Consider the following 23,277-nt stretch of genomic DNA (forward strand, 5'->3'; position numbering starts at 1 on the left):
GCTTTCCGTTTGTACTCCGTCAAAAATAGATCGTTCGTTCAAGTGCATGATGTCTTTCGTGAGCAAAGTTATAGTGTCAAGACCGTAGAGGACTACTGATCGGATTAGCGTTTTGTACATCGTCAGTTTTGTACAACGGCGTATGCTCAATCAAAGCGTCATAGGCAGTAGACTCGAGTTCCACCTTGAATGCGTCGTTGTATCTCCGCCGTTCCAAGGACGAGGTCGTCTTCAAAGGCTAGGATTTGGCTACGAAAGATTCGATGATTCTGCCGCATGACAACTTTCGGCATCAAAATGTCAAATCCAGTTGAGAACATTCATATGGGAAGTTTTCCCCCGCCTATGATATTCTCCAGATATGGTGTGTTGTCCGGTTATTACTTTTTCTATTCGATGTGACATGGGCTGGCCGTTACGCTCAAAAGATAAACACTTTTACCGTAACGGTATTCGAGCTCTACTAGAAAAATAGGAAAAATTGGCAGCTAAGCACTATTTAGAATGATGCATCTATAACTTTTTACTTCCTAGTAAATTTGCATTTTCTCTAAAAAAAAATCTCCAAGACTTTCGTTGCGTATACAATACAATTTTATTCCAAAGCTGAATAGGGTGAGAAGTAGTAGATTACTGAGTAATATGAACCAAATTGAACCGTACTTCAAAATTATTTGGATGTGTTCAAGTAGAACGCAAGAAATAATTACGTTTTGCTTTATGATAGGAAAATAATACATACCATTCTTCCAGTCCATAGGACACATCAGTGGAGGTCACATCAACCCAGCGGTAACTGCAGGTCTTTTGGCAGCTGGCAAAGTGAGTTTCATCCGGGCTGGCCTGTACGTGATTTCGCAATGTGCCGGCGCTGTAGCAGGAACCGCCGCTTTGAAGGTATTCAAACTACACGACAATATTTCGCTATTTCTACATGAGAACATATTTACAGGCACTTCTGCCGGAAGCGTACCAGAATGGTCTCGGCAATACTGGATTGAAAGAAAACGTTCAAGATATGCAAGGTTTGGGTATTGAATTCTTCCTTGGCTTTCTTCTGGTGCTCTGCGTTTTCGGAGTGTGCGATGAGAATAAACCAGACTCCCGCTTCGTTGCTCCGCTTGCTATCGGATTAACTGTTACGTTGGGTCATCTCGGTGTTGTTGAATATACCGGTGCCAGCATGAATCCTGCACGTTCCTTCGGAACATCCTTCATCAATGACAATTGGGCCAACCACTGGGTAGGTACAATGTGCATTATTTAGAATCCAGTGTGACGAAACGAGCTTTTCTTACAGATTTACTGGGCTGGTCCAATTCTCGGTGGCATTTGTGCGGCACTACTCTACTGTCAAGTATTTAAAGCTCCACGGTCGGAAGAGCTAACTGCTCCTGAACGCTATCGAGTCGCTGCAGACGAAAAAGAGGTACGTTAGTTTTATCTACATAAAAGAAAAGAATCGTTTTCATTCTATGGTATTTTTCTGAATATTGTCCTTAGGCCCTCAGAACCCACCTTAAGTTGAAATATATTGACGAAGAAGTGTGACAGGTATTCGCAAAACCAACCACACGGATTTATTGTTGATTGAAACAACTGCGTGAGCATTTGCGCGAAATTTATACTTTGCTTTCCTTCAACAAGTGATCCCTAAAAAATGCCAAAATTCACTAGCTAACCCTTATTCTTAATCGTAACATTTCCTATTTTTTCAAAAATACATGATTGACAACGTTATTTCTTTTACAGCTTAAAAGGTTGGACGGGATGGCTTAAACTGAACGCCCGAAAACTGGAATATGTGTTAAATATTCATTGATCGAATATTTCTATAATAGATTTTCATATTTAAACTAGAATATTAAGTTCACAATCATGAGATTTTCTTATGATATTTTATTAAACGTAATGTATTCTGAAGTATGCCATGAAGTGTTTCTCAAATCTAAAAATTGTGCCACGAATAAATAACCGACCAATATGTTGATAATTTGTTTATCTAATTATATAATATCACAAATCTTATCTTGCCGGTTAGGATAAGTTCTATCTATACTTTGTTGTTCAGTTCTGCATACAATTCGTCCCAACAAGGGTGGGTCCCTAGTTGCACCTTGCGAACCTTGTAACCTCCGAAGGTGAGGTGAGTTTTTGATTCTTCACTTTTTGGAAAAGCACACGGATATTTCCTAGGAAATGCAGTTAATTTGTATGACGGCCGAATAGAAATATAACATTTGTTCGTAATGAAGGTGATAAACTGAGCGAAAAACAATTTTTCGGTGAGCATTTTCTACAATTTCTTTCATGTTGGAGGTCGTATTCTCATTAACCGCACTTTCTTACTTTATGGCCCTCCAGTGCTGTCGGTCGTGGACTCTACATTCACCTCGAACACCAGTTGAATATGCTTCGACCTCGACAGCGAACATCAATCGGGTGCAGGGTCTGTCCCAAAGTTTTCTTTCTGATTCACTGCTAAAAATAGTTTTGGCTACACTTTTGTCGGGCATTCTGGTCATGTGTCTAGCCCACCGCAACCTGCTTCTTTCTACTACCTTCACTATATATGCATATATATGCACTATATATGCATATACTTGACACAATTCGCGGTTCATGCGTCTGCATCACACTCCATTTTGCCACATAGTATTAATTTATTTATTTATTTATTTCTTCAACATATAGTTGCACAGATTATTCACTAACTTAAGGCCTTAATTCTATGTTTATAAGTACATTTACTGATATTGAAGTCGAACACACTTGACGTTTCATCAAAAGCACGGCAGCACATAGTCCACGGTTCATTGTGGCCGTAGATAGTACGATGGGAACGATGCCATAGCATTGTATGGTTACGCAGTTGCCTATGAGGGACATGTATGCAAATCATACTAAGAAGTGGGCTGCAGTCAATATCCCCGTTGATTAGTCCGAAAATAAACATTCGCTGCAGTAGTTTTCTTCTGGCTGCTAACGTATCGATGTCAATAAGCCTGCAACGTTCTACATATGGAGGAAGATTCGTTGTATCGTTCCACGGTAATCGTAGAATTTTACGCTCAAAATCCCTAAGCCCTTGTCGATCAGCTTCCTTTAGCGTCCATGATACATGTCCGTAAAGGTTGCAAACATGTTCGAATTTGCAAACTACGGGACTACGTATTAGAAAACCCGATTCGCGGCTCCAATTCATCGTTTTCCTACGCGACTTACATCGTTGTCACATGCCAGGTATATGAATTCCTCCACTACTTCATATCGTATCCCATCCAGCTCCATCCATTAGTTGGACTCCCATGTAACCATGTACTTCGCTTTGGCGGTGTTGATAAGTCCCAATCTCGCTGCTTCCCATTTAAAAGGTCTAAACGGCTCTTTCACTGCTGTACGGTTATTTCCGATAATGTCGGCGTCATCCGCAAAAGTAAGAAGCATGTGAGATCTCGTAATGATAGTTCCGTTTCTTTTCACGTTTGCTCTTTGTATTGCACCTCCCAAGGCAATGTTGAATAGCAGGTTAGAGTGCATCCACTTGCTTCAGTCCATCTAATCTCACGAAAGCAGCGTAGGTTTCACCCGCAATTCTGACGCTGATTTCGACCCACCCAGCGTCGCACGAATCAGTGTAACTACTGTCATCGGAAAACCATGTTCTAAGCAACATTTTCTATTACAGCTCATTTCGTTTTACTGAATCATACGGTGCCTTAACCCATTATGTCCTAGCGTATTATATACCATACCCCGTCTTCAAAACCTGTTTACTGCTGAATTTCAATAGTGAGCATTGTTAATATATCACTACAAGAGAAAGAAGGCATCACTCTGACGTATGTGTGAGATAAACTGTCAGTTTTTGTCATTTTGAACAGTATTTTGAACAGTGCAAAGTTGTGATAAATGGCGGAAAAAAGTTGAAAAACCGGCGAAAAAAAACTTTGGCTCTAAAACGCATGGAAAAGTCTACATTTTGTGATGAAACATTACCTGAAATGTAAAATGATATTTATATGTAAAGTCTATCACACAATTCGAAAAGAAATATGTAAACAACTTTGTAATTTGTTTGTTTCAAACTGAGCGTATGAAATATAAAACCTGCGATATTTTGGCCTTGAAACCATTCCAAATGACGATTTTGGGTTTCCGGACATATTCGAGCCATAATATACTGGATTACACAGTTTCACTTCATTTGGCCCAAATTTAGGTATACCCGGGCCATAATGGGTTAAGATCCACAAACAGAAGATGAGTCTGCAAATTGTACTCCCAGATGCGGTTGCCAGTATGCCAGATTGCGCGCCAGACAAACAGACAAAACTCAAAATTTTCCAGATATTTGGCAAAGTGCCAGATTTTTGCCAGATTTTCGATCCGCCGTCTTGCAAAAAGGTCCTCACTTCTAATTTTGGACAAAATTTTGCATCTACGGTGGGCAAAACGAGCAAGATTTTTTCAGAAAAACGCCTCCCCATCGGACTAATTGACCACCATATTTTTGCCAGACACTTTTATTCGTGTTCGCCAGATTTTCGGGAAAACCTGTTGGCAACCTTGCTCCCGGAGCTTGTTTAGCAACTGACGCAGGATAAATCTATGATCCGTCATGGAGCGACCTTTACGAAAACCAGGTTGGTGCTCGCCAATGAAGGATTCCGCTAACGGTCTCAGTCAGTAGAACGGGTTACCGGGGAGCACCTGATAGGTAGAATTGAGTAATGTAATGTCACGATAGTTTTTTAACTCGAGTCGATGTCCTTTTTTAAAAACAAAGCAAACTCCTTCCTTTCTCCCAGATCCTGACAATGATCCGGTGGATTATTTTGTACTGCCACACTTTAACATTTTTCAGCTCACTGATTACCTTTTTAACCTCCTCCAGTGTGGGTGGCTCCACAGCTTAGTCATTACTCGCAATTCGTATCCTGTCCCAGCTGATCTCCGTATTTACCTCTCCATCCAACAGCCTCTGAAAGTGCTCCTTTCAACTGGCTGCCGCCCTTTTGACATTAAGCAGGTTGTCAGCACTATCATTGCACATCATAGGCATGGAAAAACTCCTGCACCTCACTGTTTTGTAGAAACTTCGCGGATCGTTACTGGTGAATCGCTCCTCTGCGCCGGCTAGCACGTGTACCAGTCTCTATGTACCTTTCTCTGTTCTGACTGACATGTAACCGCAAAGAGCATGCAACTCCTGGCCTGGTACTCCTCATCTGTCACTCTCTGGCATTTGGCATCAGCCAGTTGTTGCGCCGCCTTCCGTGCGACGTACCAACCACCTCTCTCGCAGTTGTTTCAATGGCAACATGGAGGTTTCTCCAAAGCCCAGTTATATGTTACTCTCTTTCTTTTTGCAGTTCTGTTATTCATTGATCAAGCTTTGTGACGTATTCCACCGCTACGCCATCTGCCGTCAACCGCTGGATATTGAAACGTAACGTGGTCCTCTCAGTGCTCAGTGCTTACACACGACGAAATAGTCGAGTGGTCAGTCCACATTTGGTCCCCAAAAAGACCATACATCGATAACATCCGAAAAGTGTCGACTGTCAATTAAGATATGGCCGACCTAAGAGCTAGCGTCTTCATTTGGATGCCTCCATGTGTATTTCCGAATATTCAGACGTGGAAATTAAGTGCTTCAGACGGCCATTCCTTATCATTGGTCGACAAAAAAAGTAAAGCCTTGCGCTTAAACCGTCTTTGCATTACCCTTCTTTATCGACAGATTTCGCTGTTAGAGTATACAGGAAAACTACGGGGCCAGTGCAACGAACCTACTGACTCTATCTAGCAAGCACCGCCTAGCCGAGATTCGAGCATACGACGACTGGCTTGTTAGACCAGCATCGTACCTCGAAGCTAACTGGGCGACAGATGAACGCTGATGTCTTCCAACGACAGCACGAAAGGATTCCTCCCTTCCGATCTGTGCATTTGTGTTTTCGATGATAATTTTCACGTCATGTTTTGAGCACTCTCCATAGGTCCTCTCGAGCCGATTGATCCGTTGCGTATTTCCATTTTCATTGTTCGGGGTCGTGATACCTGCTGATGGGTCTACCATCTTAGGCATAGCTTGCGCGATACAGCATTTTATATTCAGCCGCTCGCTCCGATACGGCCGCTGTTTGAGCCCCCCCCTTACCAGCACAGGTGCTCAAGTTCGCACCTCCTGGCTTAGCCACTCCAGTATGTACATGAAGCATTTCCAGGTATGGCCATCGTCATCGTTTAATTTACTAGGTGGGGCTTAAGAGACTGTACTAATTAACCCCATGTCATACCCTCTTCCCTAATTTAACCCTTACAAAATATTTGCCAATTACAATAAAAATTAATCGACAAGTTCTTTCAATTGAAGGCAACAAATGCATAGGGCCTAAAACTTATAGCTTTATTCAATCAAATACCAACAGACGTATGATAAAGGGAAGTTATTAGTCTAGAGTCATTCACAACTTACTTTTTAAGTATCATGGTTTCTCCTTGCATCTCAATTTTTCCATCCCGAGCCATTGCAGCCACTTCGGACTTGGTCATGATGACTTTCTGAACTTTGACCATTTTGTCGCCTATTTTCATTTCGAAAGTTTTGCTTCTTTTCAATCCTGGGCTGGGCTTGGGCTCCTGTTTAGCAGCTGACATTGGTGTGTTGACCGCTGCAACTGATAAACGTCGGTTCTCGATAGCGACGCGTTTTACAGGAGAATGTGGCTGTGAGTCCTCAGCTGGTCGCTTTACTCCGGCCTTAGCAGTAACGTTATCGGGAGACCGTTTTTCAACTTTAGCAGTGCTGTTCTGTTGCTTTGTGGGTGACCGTACAGTTGCTGTAGGTGCTTTATGCGCAAGGGGTATAGTTTTGTTTCCAACTTTACTACTCGATGGAAATACCCTTAATGAGCCTTCTGGCGTTTTGGAAGGTTTAGCGGATTGGGTAGATTCTTTTGGTGTAGCTGGAGTAGGTCGCTTCACCGTCATTTCTTTAGGTAGATTTTTCAACACATCACCAACACTTTTGTTTGCTGTATTCTCCGAAGACGGTCTAGATTTAGATGGAGTCTTTTTAAAGAAGCTGTCCATTTTTCTTTGTACGCTCGGTTTGACAGAACTTATTACGGGTTCGGATTTTATCGCTATAGTTTTCTGCGGAGAAACACTTTTGCGCTCAGCTTTCGGTCGGTACTGCTCCACTACGTTACTTTTCTTCTGCTCCTGCTTGGGCTGCTCGGGAACTGGCTCTGTCGCTGTTTCTTCCTCATAACAATATTCTTGATCTTCCACTTGCATATCATTTTCTAAAAATAGAATAAATACGAAATATCTGACAAAACGCGTATCTAAGCCCTAAACTATCGACTAAACCAGTTAGCCACTAGACCTACCTGAAAAATCCACATATTCTTCTTCAGCCAGTTCCTCGCTATCGAAGAAAATTTCATCTTTAACAGTTCGATCATTCGTGGCATGCTTTCCTTTGGAAGTCTTTTCCGATTTTAGTACTACTTTCTCTGCTTTCTGTTCACCATCCACAAAAGTTGTAATCGTCTTGCTGCCATCCTTTCCAATGACGATCTTCTCAATGATCAGCTGCTCGGCACCTTCGACGAGCGCATTATCTTCAGTGCCAGAAGCACTCGTATCCAGATCGGTTCCCGTTCGATCGGTTGCTAACACGTCCTGATGGTCTTCGTGACAGTGCTCTTCCAAACGCTCTGCATCAAGGAACAGCAAATCACAATAGTCACATGCGTGCTGTTCACTCTCGGAATGGAGCTTGATGTGAGCAGTAACAAGATCAACAGATTTGAAATGATCTCGACAAAGTGGACAATTAAGACTGGCGGTCGCATGCACCGCTGAATGATATATCAAATCATCTGCACTGTTGAAACTCTTACTGCAGTCGCTGCACTTATACACTCCTTTGCCAGCCTGATGTGTCCGCATATGTCTAGTAAGGTGATGTGGTAACATGTAAGACCTACGAAAAATAAAATTAACATTTTCGATAACAAAAAACGCCGTAGAAACCTACTTTGGGCACAAACGACATGGATACGGTCGATTTCCGGCATGTGCAGTAAGATGCCGTGCTAATTTGGCTGCAGAAGTAAACGTCACATCACAATGTTCGCACGGGTAGGGAAGATTGGTGTCGTGCGTAACCTCGTGCCGCTCGAGGCCCTGTTTGTAGGCGAAACTTTTCGGACATTTACTACAGTGATAAGGACGACGTTTCTGGTGGATCTCCGAATGTTTCTGCAGCTCTTCGTCCGAGAAAAAGGAGCGATTGCAGTACATGCATATAAATTTTGCTTGATCTTTATGAATCTAGAAAAAGAAAATGTTGGTCGGTGTTGAATTTAACATAAGTAATTAGGTTAACAGACATACCCTTTGGTGCCTTGTTAGAAGAGTAGCTCGCGGAAACGAAGATTTACAAATAACGCATACGAACGGACGTTCGCCAGTGTGGGTCATGTTATGCTTGGCCAAATCATACTTGTTGAAAAATCGCTTATCACACAACTCACATGGATGGTTGCGTTCTCGATTATGGTTGCTCTTGTGTATCTCCAGTAATTGTCGCAATGGAAAAGACCGATCGCATTCGGTACATGGGAAAACATTTGTTTCTACCGGCTCGGCAAGCTTGAGTGGATCGATGGTATCAGACGCTTCCATCGAGATAATTTCCAGCCTTCCATCAGCAACCTGTACCACATGCTCTTCAGTTTTCTTACTAGGTTGCATGCTGTTTAGCAAGACCGGTTTCTTGTTACTTGTTCCCAGATTTCCATTGATCAGCTTTACCGGAGGCTTCTTAACCGGTGTTGGGGCTACTGTTGCGTTGAGTGACTTAGCTTTATCGATCGGTTTTCCCTGCTTGATATTTCTCAAATCTTCAATGCTTAGTTTTACAATTTTTGGTTTGATATCTACATTTTCAATTACAGGTTTTGTTTCTTCAACATTCTGAGTAACCGCTTCTTCAAATTGAGACGGTACTTGCTTAAGTGGTGGTTTTACCTGTGCAACTTCAAGAACTGTTATCTGCTTCGATACTGCAGCGGGTGCTTTGAAGGTCGAAGTACTGCGCTTTATTTGCGAATCACCTCTTGGTGGTATAACTGTTATTTGTCGTGCCTGTGGCTTCTCTTTGGCCACTACAGATTGAGTGCTCTGGGTCTAGAAACGTCGATTAAATTTTTGCACATGTTGCTAGAACAGGCCATTACAAATAACTTACCTTAAACAAATTGAAAGGAACTGCCAATTTTTCTGGCCAAACGCCAGTTAAAGGATACGTCTTTAGCAACGTATCGGCTTTTTTACATATCTGCTTGAAGCGATAAGAATGATCCATTAGCTGGCGACAATTATTGCATATTGTGCTTGGCATCCCATCATCTTTGTAAACCTAAAATGCCGAACATCAAAAGTTTAGTTTAATTCAAAATTGTTAAATTAGCTTGTATTTTATATCTTTTGAAACTAGGGAGCTTTTGCTTGGAGGAAATTATAGTCAACAAATACCTAATCATTTACTTCTCAACAAAATATTAAATTCTTAAAGCTGCCCAGGTAACCAATACTACTTAAATACTATTTTGGTAAAATATGCGGCTACTTTACTGCTAGCCCTCTTATAGTGCTGACAATGCTTATTTTCAGCTAGTTACCGACAAGAAATACCCCATATTATAGCATGAATTAACCCTAGCCACACATTTGTTCTGTACACTTTGACAGTTGACTACGAAGTCGGTCAAACAAAAAATCAGTTCAAATTCCGTCAGTATATAGCACCAAAGCTTTAACTTTGCTATTGTAGAATAAACATCTGATCCACAGTGGAGCGGGCCATTACAAAACCATTTTGGTATTTGCCAGCAAAGGTTTTCTGCAACGGTATTAGTCTGTGGAACAGAGTAACTGAATATAACTTTGTACGCAGAGATTAGTAGAGTTATGCCCCCATAATTATTCCAATCGAACATCTCTTGAAAATAAAGCATTAGCCTCTCCAACCAAGCGGTAATTAGCTAGCCGATGCCGTCAGAACTCCCGGCTCCCAAAAGCTCGGCGGATATGGCGTAAATCCCAGTTGCTCTCTAAGGTTTTTCGTTGTGGATCCATAGTCAATCCTATTCCTCTCGATGACTCCATTCTCTTCACCATTTAACAGCAAATCAAAACGTTGTTTTTTTACTGCAGGCCACCTCCGATTTATCGGTAATTAGGTTACCTTTCCCGTTACAGAAGTTACTAGAGTTAACATGACCCGGCTCTTGAAATAATTAATTTCGTAGCGTCTTAGTGCTTGCAGAATCGTTAAATTTTTGCGATATGCGTTATATATTTATCTTATTTCACACCGCCCAGGACTAAATATGTATTACAGATTGCTACAGCTTAGCATTAGAATAATTCTCTAATCTTATTTTTAAAATCTTTAGTTAAACTATCAAAACTCCGAACTCAACAGAATAATGTCCTGAATCTTGGTACTCTAGGATTAATCGAGAAGCAGTTTAAAAGAGCAAACTGTTTACCGAGATCGTGATAAACAAAATTTTTTAAAGTAATAAGTACGCTTGATGTAGATGTAATTAATGTTGCCAAATTTAACAGTTCGTAACGCAATTATTACATTGTGATGCGCATGTTGCACATGCAAATGTAATCCAAAAGCGACTGGCGGTTACCTTTACTTCACATGTTTTATATCCTAATCACAGTCCCTGTTTAGTAGCTGCTATGGGTCCTACTTTATATGAACACTAGCTGAGTGCCCGATCTTACTCGGGGTGCCTTTGGCTCATAGTCACTTGTACATCAATTATTGTAACCGAAATGCTTATAATGCTTGTTACTCTTTTGGACGTCCCGTCCCATTTGTCAGCTTCCCCCTTTTTTGTCTACCCGGCCACTTGCATATCTGTTTTCTTTACGGAAATCTCTATAAAACCCTATAAAGAAAGAGATACAAAGACATTTTTCCTATTTGCACCTTCCGCTTTTACCAATGGCCACCCCACCCATAGGAAATGAATAGTTTTGTTATTGTACTTTTCTAAACACAGCTTTTTATTTATCTATTTATTTATTAGTTTAGTACTGCATCCTATCCTGAAATCTGAAACATGCCATATAAAGCTGACCATGAGATGGTGTTCCCAGATCAACTCCACACTGTTTGAATGATTGATTAATTCGGTGCATAATTACACTTGACAAATCTATCACCCCTACTATGTATTTTGAACGGACCTTTATTTCGTTCGACTTCTTTCAAACGAGTTATTTTGCCCATTTGATTTTGCTGGCGGATTGCAGAATACCATCCCCTTTGATTCGAACAATCAATTCGTTCGAAATACAGAATAGGAGTGTATAGCTACGAGCATTGCAGTTTCGTATTCTAGTTTTTTTCTGTTGTACGGATAAATTGTTACAGTCATGTGCTGCCGGTGGAAGCATAACTGTCTCAACCTCGAAAAAATCTGAAGAAAATTTGCCCCACTGGAAAAATGGACGCATATTTACCTCGCATATAACTTTTCATATAAAATGTTTTCAAGTTGTATACAAAATTGAGTGAAGTTTTTCAACATTATCTCAGAGGGACAAATAACATCAATAATTTTAGAAAAATTAGTTTTTCAACTATGAGTGCGAGTTTCTCATTTTCGGGGTATGAAATGGGGAAGGCAACTAGGAAGAAGCGCCCAACATAGCTCTAGCCATCCCAAGCCCCTACCTAGCGCCTCCACGTGGCCATACCTGGAAATACTTCAATTTGTATAATTGAGTAGCCAAGCTAGGAGGTGCGGGGTCGTGCGGTTTTCAGTTCCTAACCTTACAAATGTAGTTTTAGGCAACCATTAAACCACACGACTTTAATTTCAAGTATTATATGATTTATACTAATTTTTTGGTAAACTAATCTATTTTCAGAGAGCGAAATAAGGCGCTATATCCTTGGCCAATTGCAGCCTGGCTTCTGGTCTAAATGCCATTAGTTCATCCCTGAGGGTCCGGAGTATCACTTAACCCTTATTAGCAAAGATACTCCCAACGACTGTAAATAAATCATTATTTATGTATATGGGAAGCGTTTGGTACGGGAGGTCCACGCTTTCTTCCTTCCCTTGATTTCAAGGAGTTTGATGGAATTAGGTATTTTTTCTAGTTCCACTTGATTCCTTGGAATTCTCTCTGCGGTACATGCTGCGCAGTTGGCCTGGCCGTTGACAAGAAAAATGATTGATTCAAGTAATCGTCATTTTCCAAGATGCCTTCCAGAATTGGCTACGTTAGTGTGAGATTAGATTAGATTAGAGATGAGTGCGAGTTTCTCATTTTCGTGTTTTGTAACATGGGACAGATATGCTTCCAGCGGTAGTGTGGGTGATACTTCTTCATTTCAGTCACACCGTTACTTATGGGAGAACCGTGCAAACATTTCGGAGTCTCACCCACCTCCACGACATCGCTATCTTGGTCTACAGAGTTTGACAGTACCCCCAGTACCGCCATCAAATTGGGCCCCTCAGTATTGTACCCCAAACAACAATGGCGTCGCATTGATTTTCTATGAAGTGATTTCCCGCCCAGTATTTTTGACGTTTCAGATTCAGTCACAGAAAAATGGCGACGTGCCGGGGGGTCGGTCTCACCCCTGTTATGAACCCACTCCTTTTGTCAACCCCTTCAGTTCTGATTCCCTTATGTCAAGGAACATGTAAGCCAGTGATGGCCGAACTGCGGCCCGCGGGTCGCATGTGGCCTTCGACATGATTCCTGTTGTTAATCTGAATGTTTTCCGGTTTAAATCTTGTGGTGATTCCTAGCAAATGGATTTTGTCGTCGCACAGGAAAGGCCAGAGATTATTGCGGCCCGCGGCATTCATGGGCGATCCGATTTGGCCCGCACCATGTCTATACCTGTGCACCACTGATGGAAGCTAAGTTTGATAAAGAACAGTCAAGGCGTTTTGAAGTTATGGTCTTCCCCCCTTATTGGCCCCCTCTCTTTATCAACCAAGATGCAGATTCCCTGATATCAAGGAACATATGTGCCAAGTTTGATAAAGAACGGGCAAGGCGTTTCGAAGTTATAGCTTCCCTCTATTAGGGACCCTCCCCCTTCCTATTAGGGTACCTCTCTCCTCCTTTTTGTTAATCCCCCAGTGCAGTTTCTCTTTTGTCAAGGAGCAGGTGTGCCAAGCTTGATGAAGAACCATCCAGGCATTTCAGAGTTATGGCCTCCCCTCTCTTATCAATCCCCCAGTGCTGATTTCCTTATATCAAGGAATATGTGTGCAAAATTTTCCTTCGTTTTTGTCTTTTTTCGTATTTTTTTGCATAGAAAATAATAACGTATATATTATAAGCAAGAATAGATTCGGTTTTCACGTTTAAACCTTAAATAAAAATTCTTAAAATCCATGTTTTTTATTGCTCGATTAAAAAATCCACTTTGTTTTTTTTTCGCCCCCCCCCCTTCAGTGGCCCAACACCGGAAGGACAAAAACTTTATAATATTTGTAATGGCCTAATTCAACTATCGGTAGCAAGTAACCGAAATAGGTTGAATTTTTTACATAAAATTTAAGTTTAAGGGCGTTTGGAGTAGTTTTAACTAAATCCGACCTATTTGCGGGTAGAATCATTTAAGAGTGTAGTAATTTTGACGCTTATCATGTGTACGATTTTAGATTTTTCACGGTTTATTTTAACGTTATATTCGAAATTTTGCGACATCAAGATTCTACGTTGTCTTCTTCGTTTGCGTCTGTGTTACCCTCAGTGTCCTTTTGCTCTTTGCAGTGTCTTAAACTCTTCCAGAATGAGCAACATCTTGTTTTCCATTCTCCTTAGTTTCGATTTTTTGTAAACTGTCAACTGTTAAATTTTGAAAAGCCTCTAAGAAGCCATACATCTCCACTGGCATGACGAGATAATGATAAAGGCGCTTTACTGTCTTCCTCTACAGAAAACGTCTTTAAAAAAATAGGTGCAGGTGAAAGGCTTTATGCGCCCTTCCTTCTGAGGTTGCTGACGGCCTTGATAAGCTACTTGTGATGAAAATTCCAAAAGACTTTAGCATAGTTATCACTGATAGCTCGTATTTATCGAACTTTTTATCTGTCTCTTAAATACAGTCAACTTTCGTTCGTTGGGCTATCTTTAACTGGGCTACGTTTTAATCGGGCTCCCGTTAATTGGGCTATAGCCCATCTAAAACGAAGTCAAACGTCATTTCTGACAGCGTATTTTTTCTTCCGAGGGGCTCTTGAATGTAGTTCATTCAAGTGTGGAAAATAATTTATATAGAAAATATTAAAATTAATTGAATGAAACACAATTGCATCATATCGTTTTCCGATCCCTTATGAACTTGACCCTCCTATTTTTAGCATCACGATGAAACAGTTAAAAATGCCAATATATATTAATATTGTAGCATGAAATTCAGCTATTTACTTGTTAAACAATCTAGAACCAAATTTCAACAAAGAAAAGATTAGGTTCCACTTTGATTCTGTATTTAATATAAGTGTATATTTTTATAAACCTTTCTGCGACGATTTCGACAAAAACAATCGATATATCCCTCGGTTTTGACATCTCAGCCCAATTAACGAAAGTCTTTCACTAAACGGGCTAAGAGCTTAGTGCAATTAGCGAAAGTTGACTGTACTCTTGTCTCTTAAATAAATACTTCATTTGTGTTTATAGCGCTGTGTTCGCGGTGTCATAGGGATCCCTGAATAGAACGTTCGTTTTCTTTACATTTATTTCTAGACCTACTGCCGCTAAGTCAGGGAGTCAGGAGGTCCAGGAGTTTCTCCACATCGTCCTCTTTGTTGCTTAGAAATAATATCTCGCATCTTAACCCATTATGACCCAGCGTATGATATATCATACCTCGTCTTCAAAACCTGTTTACTGCTGAATTTCAATAGTTAGCATTGTTAATATATCACTACAAGAGAGATAAGACATCAATCTGATGTGTGTGTGATATAATTTGTCAGTTTTTGTCATTTCATCTGTATTTTCAACAGTGCAAAGTTGTGACAAATGGCGGAAAAAAAGTTGAAAAAATGGCGAAAAAATGTTTGTCTCCAAAACGCATGAAAAAGTCTACATTTAGTGACAAAACATTACCTGACATGTAAATTAGTATTTATATGTAAAGTCTATCACAAAATTCGATAAGAAATCTGTAAAAAACTTTGTGATTTGTTTGTTTGAAACTGAGCCTATAAAATATTTAACCTGCGATATTTTGGCCTTGAAAGCATTCCAAATGACGATTTTGCGTTTCCCGACACATTCGAGCCATAATATAATAGATTACAGAGTTTCACTTCATTTGGTCCAAATTTAGGTATACCCGGGTCATAATGGGTTAACAGACATGGGAGGCTAATATCCGTCACCTGCTCCAGACAGAATTCTGACCACAATTCTTGTAGGTACTGATTTTAAAATGTGATGCACAATTATGATAAGCAGCGCACTAAGGGGGCACCATTGCTTCATTCCCCTAGCTCTATTCAATATTGACGAGTGCTGCCCGAAACATTGTAGAGGTTCTTTCAAAATTTGAAATTCAAATAGACAAGCCTTTGTGATTCTGTTGATCAGTGTGTTCGATATTCCCATATTTTGCAGAATGACAACCGCTTTTGAAGTATCTATCGCGTCAAATGCCTGTTTGATATTCACTGACTGACATGTGACACCCTTTCCTCTATCGCTTATCCAGTATTCACCGCAGGACGAATATTTGGACAGAAGCACTTGGAATCTGTGCCATTTGGTTGAAAAGAACAACCTCGTGTTTTGTCTTGACCTTTAATGAGGTCAGGAATACAATTAATTTTCATAACGGTAGTTTTTACAATCCACTAAGGAGACAGTAGAACAAAGTAATGGAACAAAGGTGTTGATAGTATCCAGAAGGGAAGGGAGAAAGAACGGAAATTGGGTGAGGAAGGGTCATTGAAGCAACGCTTAAAAAGTTGTGCGCAAAGCAAAGCCTAGGTGCTACGTTCCGTTATCGAGACTTGACCTTCTGTTTTATAGGACAGACTTCGCAGTCATCTGTTAAGAGTGCAGGACAATTGCAGGGCCAGTTGCTACGATCCTATTGACTCTAACAGCTTTTCCCAGTCGGGATTCGAACATACGACGACTTGTGTGTATCGTTCATTTTTATCCAAGCTGAGTACCCACGGATTGAAACAAGCTAAAATCGGAGTCAATTATTAACTGAATTCGAGCCAACTTCTTCTCCCAGGCCCTGTGAATTGCCGTATTGGTGATCCTTAGCTAACAAATTAGCTAGTAGACATGATCACATTGGACGAGTTCATAATCGTAGCTCGTATGGTCGGCTGATAGCAACCAGCATCCGCTTCTAGTCTCATCCTAGCTTAATAGTTAATTATTTTGTATCACCGCTTCTTAACTGTTTAACAATCTGCCTAATTACCAACGAACATAGCGAATGTATTTAGTTTGCTTAACCTATGTACTGTTTAAGCCAAATCATGAGAAACAACCCGTGCTAAAATAATAAAGTCCGTAAACTTAAGCCAACAAGCGGTTTCTCGGTTTACATGTATGAAGTTTCCAGTTTGTTTAAACTTTCAAAACTTTTACCTATACTGCTAAAATGTAGATGTATCAAATCAATTTTAGAACTACGGAGCATAATTTATTTTTCGTCATATTCGTGGGTAATAGTACCCCAGACAAATTCAATAAATATTTTTGAATTTGCTCTTTTTGCTTTTAGCTCCTTTTTCTCATATAGAAGCAAATCGACGATAAAACACAAAAAGTGGTTGTCTCTACTTAACCGAGCGAAAGCGCATTTACAGTGTCGAAGCAAAGTTAGGTAGAGCGAAAGATGTTTTATAAGAGCGTTAGCCACTTATCGAACCTACTGTAATCGCTAAAATATAACAAAATTGTGTATTTCGCCATCTTGGATTCAGCAGATGTGCTATCCTAGTCGTAGAGGGAGCTGTTTGCTGTGAATAATAGCAACCAAAAAGCAGAGCCCAGACTCGGAAGAATCTAGCTAGAGCTCTACCGGCTCTAGCAGACCATAAGCAAACGTATACGATAAGGACTTTTGGTTTTGCCGCCAAATGCAGCATTCAGCGCACCAACTTGATCGACTCACCTCAATCGAAACACAGGCCATTATCTGCAGCGTTAAAGGAGTTGGCTTCGTTTTGCTGTTGTTGTTGCTGCTTTCTTTCGTGTCAGACGAAAATATATCGCTCATCGGTTCCTCCTGCGTCAGGCAAAACCGACAAATTCTTTTCGTTTTCATTTCCTCGGCGAGTTGTTCATCTATTTCGTCCATTTTTACGAAACGGCACTGGTTTTTTGAAATGAAAACCTAATTTTTCAAAAGCAAAATACACTAGGTACACAGCTTCCTCGCACAACCGAACTGACGACTGACGAACGAGAATGACTGAAGAAAACTGAGAACGCAAACGCAGCGAGTAGAGCAACTGCGGTAGTTCACATGTCTGCCGTAAACAATATTTGAACACTTTAGCGCTAGATCGGCTAGAAAAGTGTTTCGGTAACTTTTCGTACCTTTCGGACAAATGACAAAGTAAAGATTTTTGTAACAGTTTGGCGCTTCTCTGAATCTAAACGTGGTTCAATAGCTAAATTCGTGTTATGCTAAATGTGTCAAACGCTGAAACACGATTGTAAAAACAAAACATAACCATAACGTGCGCTAAAAATTGGCCAAATCCTAAACTAAACCGCCTACCTGACCCGGCCTATCAGTTCTTCCACCGGTTAATTTACCCTAATAATGTTGGAAGCAGCAGAAAATCATGGAGATTATTTCGAGAGTTACGAAGACTTGGAGGTACGTACAAAGCCATTCATCTAACAATCGTATAAAGCAGTTTGCATGCCTATTCGCAGATTCATCAATTGATGCTGATGGATAAAGCCCGCCAGGATGCCTACCGGAATGCAATTGTTGGCAATAAAAGCCTGTTTCAGAATAAAACCGTTCTCGACGTCGGTACGGGAACGGGAATTCTGTCCATATTTTGCGCCCAGGCCGGAGCGAAAAAGGTTTACGCCGTCGAAGCATCAAAATTGGCCACACTCGCACGGCAGGTTGTTTTAGAGAACGGTTTCGAAGGAACGGTGGAAGTTTTTGAATGCAAAATAGAGGACTTCCAATTGCCGGCTGGAGTTGACAAGGTGGATATAATTGTTTCCGAGTGGATGGGATTTTTTCTGCTGCACGAGGGAATGCTCGATTCGGTTATCCTTGCGAGAGATAAATTTTTAAAGACGAATGGGCTAATGTTTCCCGATACTGCAACTATTTTCGTAGCACCCTGCAGCGTTCCTAGTCGGTTCGACACGTTCGAAAACTTATCTGGCGTTAGCATGCGCTGTTTTGGACGAGAACTGCGGAAACAAAAGTCAAACAGGCCGGAAGTTATAAATGTTTCAGCCGACCATCTGCTGCACGAGGGCCATATAATGGCTTGGTTGGACCTGAAGGAGGTCAGCGTGGAAGATTTGAACTCATTTGAAATGAAGGAGGTAATGGTTATCCAGAAAACGGGAAAGTTTCAAGGTGTTTGTCTTTGGTTTGATTGTACTTTTCCAAGCGGAGATCCTGAACACCCAACAACGGAAGTTGTTTTATCAACTAGCCCCAACACTCTACCGACGCATTGGAAACAAAGCGTGATTCTGCTACCTGAGGATGCTTGCGAAGATGTAGAGAAACTTGATCCGATAGCTTTTAATCTTAATCTGAGCAGGAGTGCCGACCATGCAAGAAGGTTTGAGGGATTTCTGGATGCTTGAAGGCGGTTTCTTTTTTCAACATACTTTTTTTTTCTAGGTATAATCTTCAACTAACATTACTGGACGCCGAAAAGGAAGAGCATAGCTTACCTTGCGATTGTGTTATGACCAAATGCATCTTGATGAAAGCTCACTTGCAAAAAATGGAAGTTGATCAATAAATAACATTAAATTACGTCGCTTCTGTAACCTGAGTATTGTTACTAAACCAGTGATTGAAGTCCAATCGCAGTAAAAGTTGAGAAAGTGGCGCACTGCTGGGTCCAGCTTTCAGTCCAATCAAAAGCTTTAGCAGTGAATCGACATGATTATTGAATCTAGAAACGGAACATCTAATGCATTTTTAAATTTAAAACAACAGTTGGGGTACTTACGCCTGATCATATCCGTTGAATTCCTGCCTCTCAATTTTAGTCATCGGATCTTTGCAACTAACACAAAAAGAGCAAAATTTGTCCACAATCACCAAAACTTTATCCAAAATAGTGAGCACAGGGTTCTCGTTAATGTGAATAACCGATGGGGCGCACGTCGCATCCACATTCGGTGCACTGGACAACAGAAAACACAAACCCAGCACATTAGCCTGAAAAACGGTATGTGCCCTTTGAATGCGTTCGAAATCTTTCGTTTCTCCGATGGCTGCCATTAAAATACTAAACTGGCTTTCCAGAACGTCCACCTGCAGATAGTACTGAAGGTTGTCTATCAAGAACATCAGCTTGTTTCGAAATTGCAGTAGTTCGGAGTTCTTTTTGACTTTAGACTCCCGCTGGAAAGACCACACCTGATGAATGTCATATTGGATCTTTCGAATGCGCAACAGGAATCGAAACATTTCATTGTATTTATCCAACGTTTTCGGAGAAAAAAGCAAATGCAAGGGCCATTTCACTTTATATTTTAGCGTTATGTAGCTTAAAATTCCTTTGGTTTCATAGCAAAGGCTCTCGACTTCTTCCTTCGGTGGTAACACGAAGGAAAACTGTTCTATATCCTCAGTTATATTAACACTATTTGCCGCCAACTGGAATGCACGATTCAAATCTCTTGACGACCCGTCGGTAATGCCTTTAGAAAACAATGTTTTCAATGACCGCGTCTGTTTCAGCAATTCCGAAAACAATTCTCCTCTACCAAGCAAATAGTAATCTTTTATCAGCCTAAGCTGCTTCATCAAATCTGCCTCTTTGATAGCTATTTCCGACATCTGCTCCGTTACACAAAGCTTGATTTCGTCGACGATGTTTTCAAATTTGGCGATATTCAAATTCTCATCCATTTGCAATTGATGAAACTTCTTGAAAAACTCGTACTCCATTTCACCCCAAAGGCTCTCCTTTACAGCAGCAAATTTCTTTTCTTGATTACCTTTCCTCTCGCTACCCTCTCTTGGGTCACAGTTCAACATCAGAACAGTTTGACCGATAAATAAAACCTTCTCGGCCCAGCTAGCGGGAAAATAGTACGGCAAAATCTCCCTTCTAATTTCATAACGCCACAATTCAGTATTGATGCTAGTGTTATCCGAAAACGTATTAACCGAAACTTGGGTGGTCCCGCCACTACGCATACTTCTATCGTACATCAGAGATTCAGGAACGCTTCGAGAACTATCCACGTGCTGGATGAAAAATTCACAGTACTGATCCACAAATTTTCCATGCAGTAGCCAGCCGAAAAGTTGCTTGATAAAAATTGCGTAAACCGCATTTTGAATCCTGCAACAAACAAAAATGTAATATTTTATCGCCACCGGCAAATAGCGGTAACTTACAGTTTAATAGCCTGGTAATGTTTCTCATTTCCGTGCAGGCAGTGCTGCTGAAGATACTGCAGCAGGGCACAGCCATGAATCCGCTGCGTTAGCACGCCACTTACAAGCCGGAGAAGGAACCCGAACAGTGCCTGATACTGGTTCACCTGATGGTATATGAAGATCAGCGACAGGTTCGGCCGTTTCAGGTAATTAGCTTCCAGTTGAACCAACAAATCACGGTAGGGTTTCACTGCTAAGTCAAGCCCATCGGCAAACGCTTGCAAATACAATCCTTGCTGCAAAGGTTCTTCCGATGGTTTCTGCTGTTTTGGTTTGATCAAACCGGCCGATTGGGTGCCATACTGATGAATGAATTTTTTTAGCTCTTTATATTGGTTGGCAATCTGAATTAAATCTTCCAGTATTTTAATTTCTCCTGGATGCAGAAATTTTGACGCAACCTCTGGAATCTAAAAATAAGGGCATTTAAATCGCTCTAGAAGGCATACGTAGAGGAACTTACCGTAAAGTTTTCGATTGGTAAATCAGAATTGGAAGAAAACAAAGTAAACAAAATGTCATGTATCATTTTCAAGCATACTATTTAGGACGAATATACTACAGATGCAAGAATCCGGTATCGGTATTCAACGTATTTACGAGTACGGCGGGGGATGAATAAAAATCTATCTATAAACAAGATTATAAAAAAAGATGCCAAAAGTTTCCCATAGCAAACTTCAAACAGAAATTCGAGACCAACAATTGAAAAAAGCCTAAAAAATTGTGAGTTCAGGAACCCCGTGGTAAATAAGCTGAATCTAGCTAAAACCAAGGGGTTTCTAACAGCAATGATTACTAATGTAATGTAATCGAGCTTTCCACGAGCGATAATGGCGGATATTGAGCACAAGTGGGCACAATCTTTTGACATTCATTGGAGACGCGTCGAGTACGCCCTGACAACAGACCTCATAGTCCATAGACAAGTAGTGGCGCTGGTGTGCCCATTGTATTCCGGGTAAAACATCTTCAGCAAAAGATATGAAATAGTAGATGAACAACACCATATTAAACGCATAGCATCAATTCTCATCTAGTGATTATAGCTCTTTTGCTTGAACACTTCTGGACAACAAGTGTCAAAAGTGTGTAAACAAACACGAGTAGCTGCCGGAACATTTTCAATTATCAAGTGCAGTATTTGAAAGATTTTGTATGCGGCCAAAAGGCCAATTGTGAAACGTGCTGATGAAATTACAAAACAGTAAGAAATTGAAGGTTGTCCGTCCGGCAGTGTTTTTGAATGCATTTAGTATAGGCGAATAAACGCAAAACTAGTGAAGCCCATGCGACTCCTACATTTGGCTGTCTGAACTAGGAAAATGATGATCAGTTACAAATTTTCGCTGGACGGATATACAAATCAAAACATTTTTCAATTAAATCTCAGTAAAATGAATATTGCGAACATTGAATTTTCTGCAGCGGGTTAGAAATCTTATTAACCAGCTAGCGCACTGGTGGTTGCAAATGAAATGTGTACTTAGGACAAGTAAATTGAGATCCGGATTTAGTTTAGGTGTGTGTGGTTATGTTTATAGGTTCCAGACCGAAAAATTTAGATCCAGATATATTCATGAAAGTGTTCTATATATTGTTTAAGGTAATTTCAATGATTTTAAGCAAAATTATAACAATATTTCATACAAGGCATGTTGAATCAATGTCCTTATTGTTTAGTATTTATTATGTAATAAAATTATAAATGGTTTTAAATAAAATGCAGGCAAATAAAAATTATAGTAAGTATATATGTTATTTTCTAACCCAACCATAACATTTGATTGATTCCAAAGCGCGCAGTTTTAAAAAAAAATCAAATTCGCTTCTTATGATTTTAGTTTTCTATGTGTTTTGACAGCTCGAAATAAAAATATCATCATTTTTACCGCGGCGCCAACTACTTGTCGAATGAAGCTTTTGTTCACCTATAGTGAAATTTCATTCTAAATTATATTGCAGATTGTCATCAATACAGAAGCAGATTCAACCTGTATTGGACGTGCTAGTACCGTACGTTGTGAAGTTGGAGTTTCACCACTGCATCATGATAAACCAGGTAATCTGGTTGCTGCGCTTCGGTGCTTGTGAAAACACATTTCGTAACATTAAGCCTGTTGGGCAAATCTGAACATATATTCCCAGAATCGGCAGTATGAGTTTTCATTTATCAACGAAAAATGTCTGGCGCTTACTCGAAGAAATCCGGCAGGGTTTTTCCATAATGATGGTTTCCGTGGATTGGATAGAAAATCACTGGAAATAATTTTCGCTGGCAGGAAAATGAACTGCACAGACGAACAGATTTTTGAGGTACTCAGAGAATGGAAAAATGCAATGAACATGAAAGCGTCAGAAGCGTCAGCGAGCTGCAGTTGGTAATTAGTGCCAAGCGATTGTACAACTGTTTAAAACTGCGGTCACCGGAAAGTGTAATCACGATCGAAGTGGAGATAACGGAAAATCTAGAAGTCTTGAATCGCTTCGGTTCGACTATGAGAATAAAGACTTTTCAGCGGTTAGCGTAGCCGATCTGTTCT

General features: G+C 40.5%; 4 protein-coding genes across 5 annotated transcripts in view; 2 read left to right on the forward strand and 2 right to left on the reverse strand.

Moving 5' to 3' along the window:
- The window catches only part of LOC128744352 (aquaporin AQPAe.a), a 39,375-nt gene extending 37,400 nt beyond the window's left edge, over nt 1–1,975 (forward strand). Inside the window, exons 4-8 of one of the 2 annotated variants that reach the window (XM_053841283.1) lie at nt 754–897; nt 953–1,243; nt 1,301–1,429; nt 1,504–1,554; nt 1,753–1,975. In XM_053841283.1, coding sequence (XP_053697258.1) covers nt 754–897; nt 953–1,243; nt 1,301–1,429; nt 1,504–1,551 — 612 coding nt within the window. In that variant the 3' untranslated portion in view covers nt 1,552–1,554; nt 1,753–1,975. The remainder of the gene's footprint in view (nt 1–753; nt 898–952; nt 1,244–1,300; nt 1,430–1,503; nt 1,555–1,752) is intronic. The other variant, XM_053841284.1, reaches the window with a different exon arrangement.
- A 4,431-nt stretch (nt 1,976–6,406) lies between these two features.
- On the reverse strand, nt 6,407–17,507 carry LOC128742425 (uncharacterized). The gene is made up of 6 exons (XM_053838783.1): nt 17,234–17,507; nt 9,272–9,442; nt 8,416–9,210; nt 8,057–8,352; nt 7,404–8,002; nt 6,407–7,316 (listed from the first exon to the last, which is right to left on the reverse strand). The coding sequence occupies exons 1-6, from the start codon at nt 17,417–17,419 to the stop codon at nt 6,481–6,483; spliced, it is 2,883 nt and encodes a 960-aa protein (XP_053694758.1). The 5' UTR covers nt 17,420–17,507; the 3' UTR covers nt 6,407–6,480.
- A 292-nt stretch (nt 17,508–17,799) lies between these two features.
- On the forward strand, nt 17,800–19,116 carry LOC128741860 (protein arginine N-methyltransferase 6). Its single transcript, XM_053837960.1, has 3 exons — nt 17,800–17,947; nt 18,007–18,890; nt 18,953–19,116. Exons 1-3 carry the CDS (start codon nt 17,891–17,893, stop codon nt 19,074–19,076), a joined length of 1,065 nt encoding a protein of 354 aa, XP_053693935.1. The 5' UTR covers nt 17,800–17,890; the 3' UTR covers nt 19,077–19,116.
- Nucleotides 18,972–21,377, reverse strand: LOC128741859 (gamma-tubulin complex component 4 homolog). Its single transcript, XM_053837959.1, has 4 exons — nt 21,198–21,377; nt 20,693–21,144; nt 19,290–20,636; nt 18,972–19,232 (listed from the first exon to the last, which is right to left on the reverse strand). Exons 1-4 carry the CDS (start codon nt 21,261–21,263, stop codon nt 19,088–19,090), a joined length of 2,010 nt encoding a protein of 669 aa, XP_053693934.1. The 5' UTR covers nt 21,264–21,377; the 3' UTR covers nt 18,972–19,087.
- Between the last annotated feature and the right edge of the window lie 1,900 nt (nt 21,378–23,277).

This window comes from Sabethes cyaneus, chromosome 3, assembly GCF_943734655.1.
Source record: "Sabethes cyaneus chromosome 3, idSabCyanKW18_F2, whole genome shotgun sequence".
Classification (NCBI taxonomy): domain Eukaryota; kingdom Metazoa; phylum Arthropoda; class Insecta; order Diptera; family Culicidae; genus Sabethes; species Sabethes cyaneus.

What these genes read in the sequence shown, in the direction of transcription:
- LOC128741860 (XM_053837960.1), top strand. Translation starts at nt 17,891, where the DNA reads ATGTTGGAAGCAGCAGAAAATCATGGAGATTATTTCGAGAGTTACGAA. An exon ending in AGAGTTACGAAGACTTGGAG is followed by an intron (nt 17,948 to 18,006) that starts GTACGTACAAAG and finishes GCCTATTCGCAG; the next exon opens with ATTCATCAATTGATGCTGAT. An exon ending in AGTGCCGACCATGCAAGAAG is followed by an intron (nt 18,891 to 18,952) that starts GTTTGAGGGATT and finishes TTTTTTTTCTAG; the next exon opens with GTATAATCTTCAACTAACAT.
- LOC128742425 (XM_053838783.1), bottom strand. Translation starts at nt 17,419, where the DNA reads ATGGACGAAATAGATGAACAACTCGCCGAGGAAATGAAAACGAAAAGA. An exon ending in TTCCTTTCAATTTGTTTAAG is followed by an intron (nt 9,211 to 9,271) that starts GTAAGTTATTTG and finishes CGACGTTTCTAG; the next exon opens with ACCCAGAGCACTCAATCTGT. An exon ending in AGAATATGTGGATTTTTCAG is followed by an intron (nt 7,317 to 7,403) that starts GTAGGTCTAGTG and finishes TTCTATTTTTAG; the next exon opens with AAAATGATATGCAAGTGGAA.
- LOC128741859 (XM_053837959.1), bottom strand. Translation starts at nt 21,263, where the DNA reads ATGATACATGACATTTTGTTTACTTTGTTTTCTTCCAATTCTGATTTA. An exon ending in TACCAATCGAAAACTTTACG is followed by an intron (nt 21,145 to 21,197) that starts GTAAGTTCCTCT and finishes CCTTATTTTTAG; the next exon opens with ATTCCAGAGGTTGCGTCAAA. An exon ending in CATTACCAGGCTATTAAACT is followed by an intron (nt 20,637 to 20,692) that starts GTAAGTTACCGC and finishes TGTTTGTTGCAG; the next exon opens with GATTCAAAATGCGGTTTACG.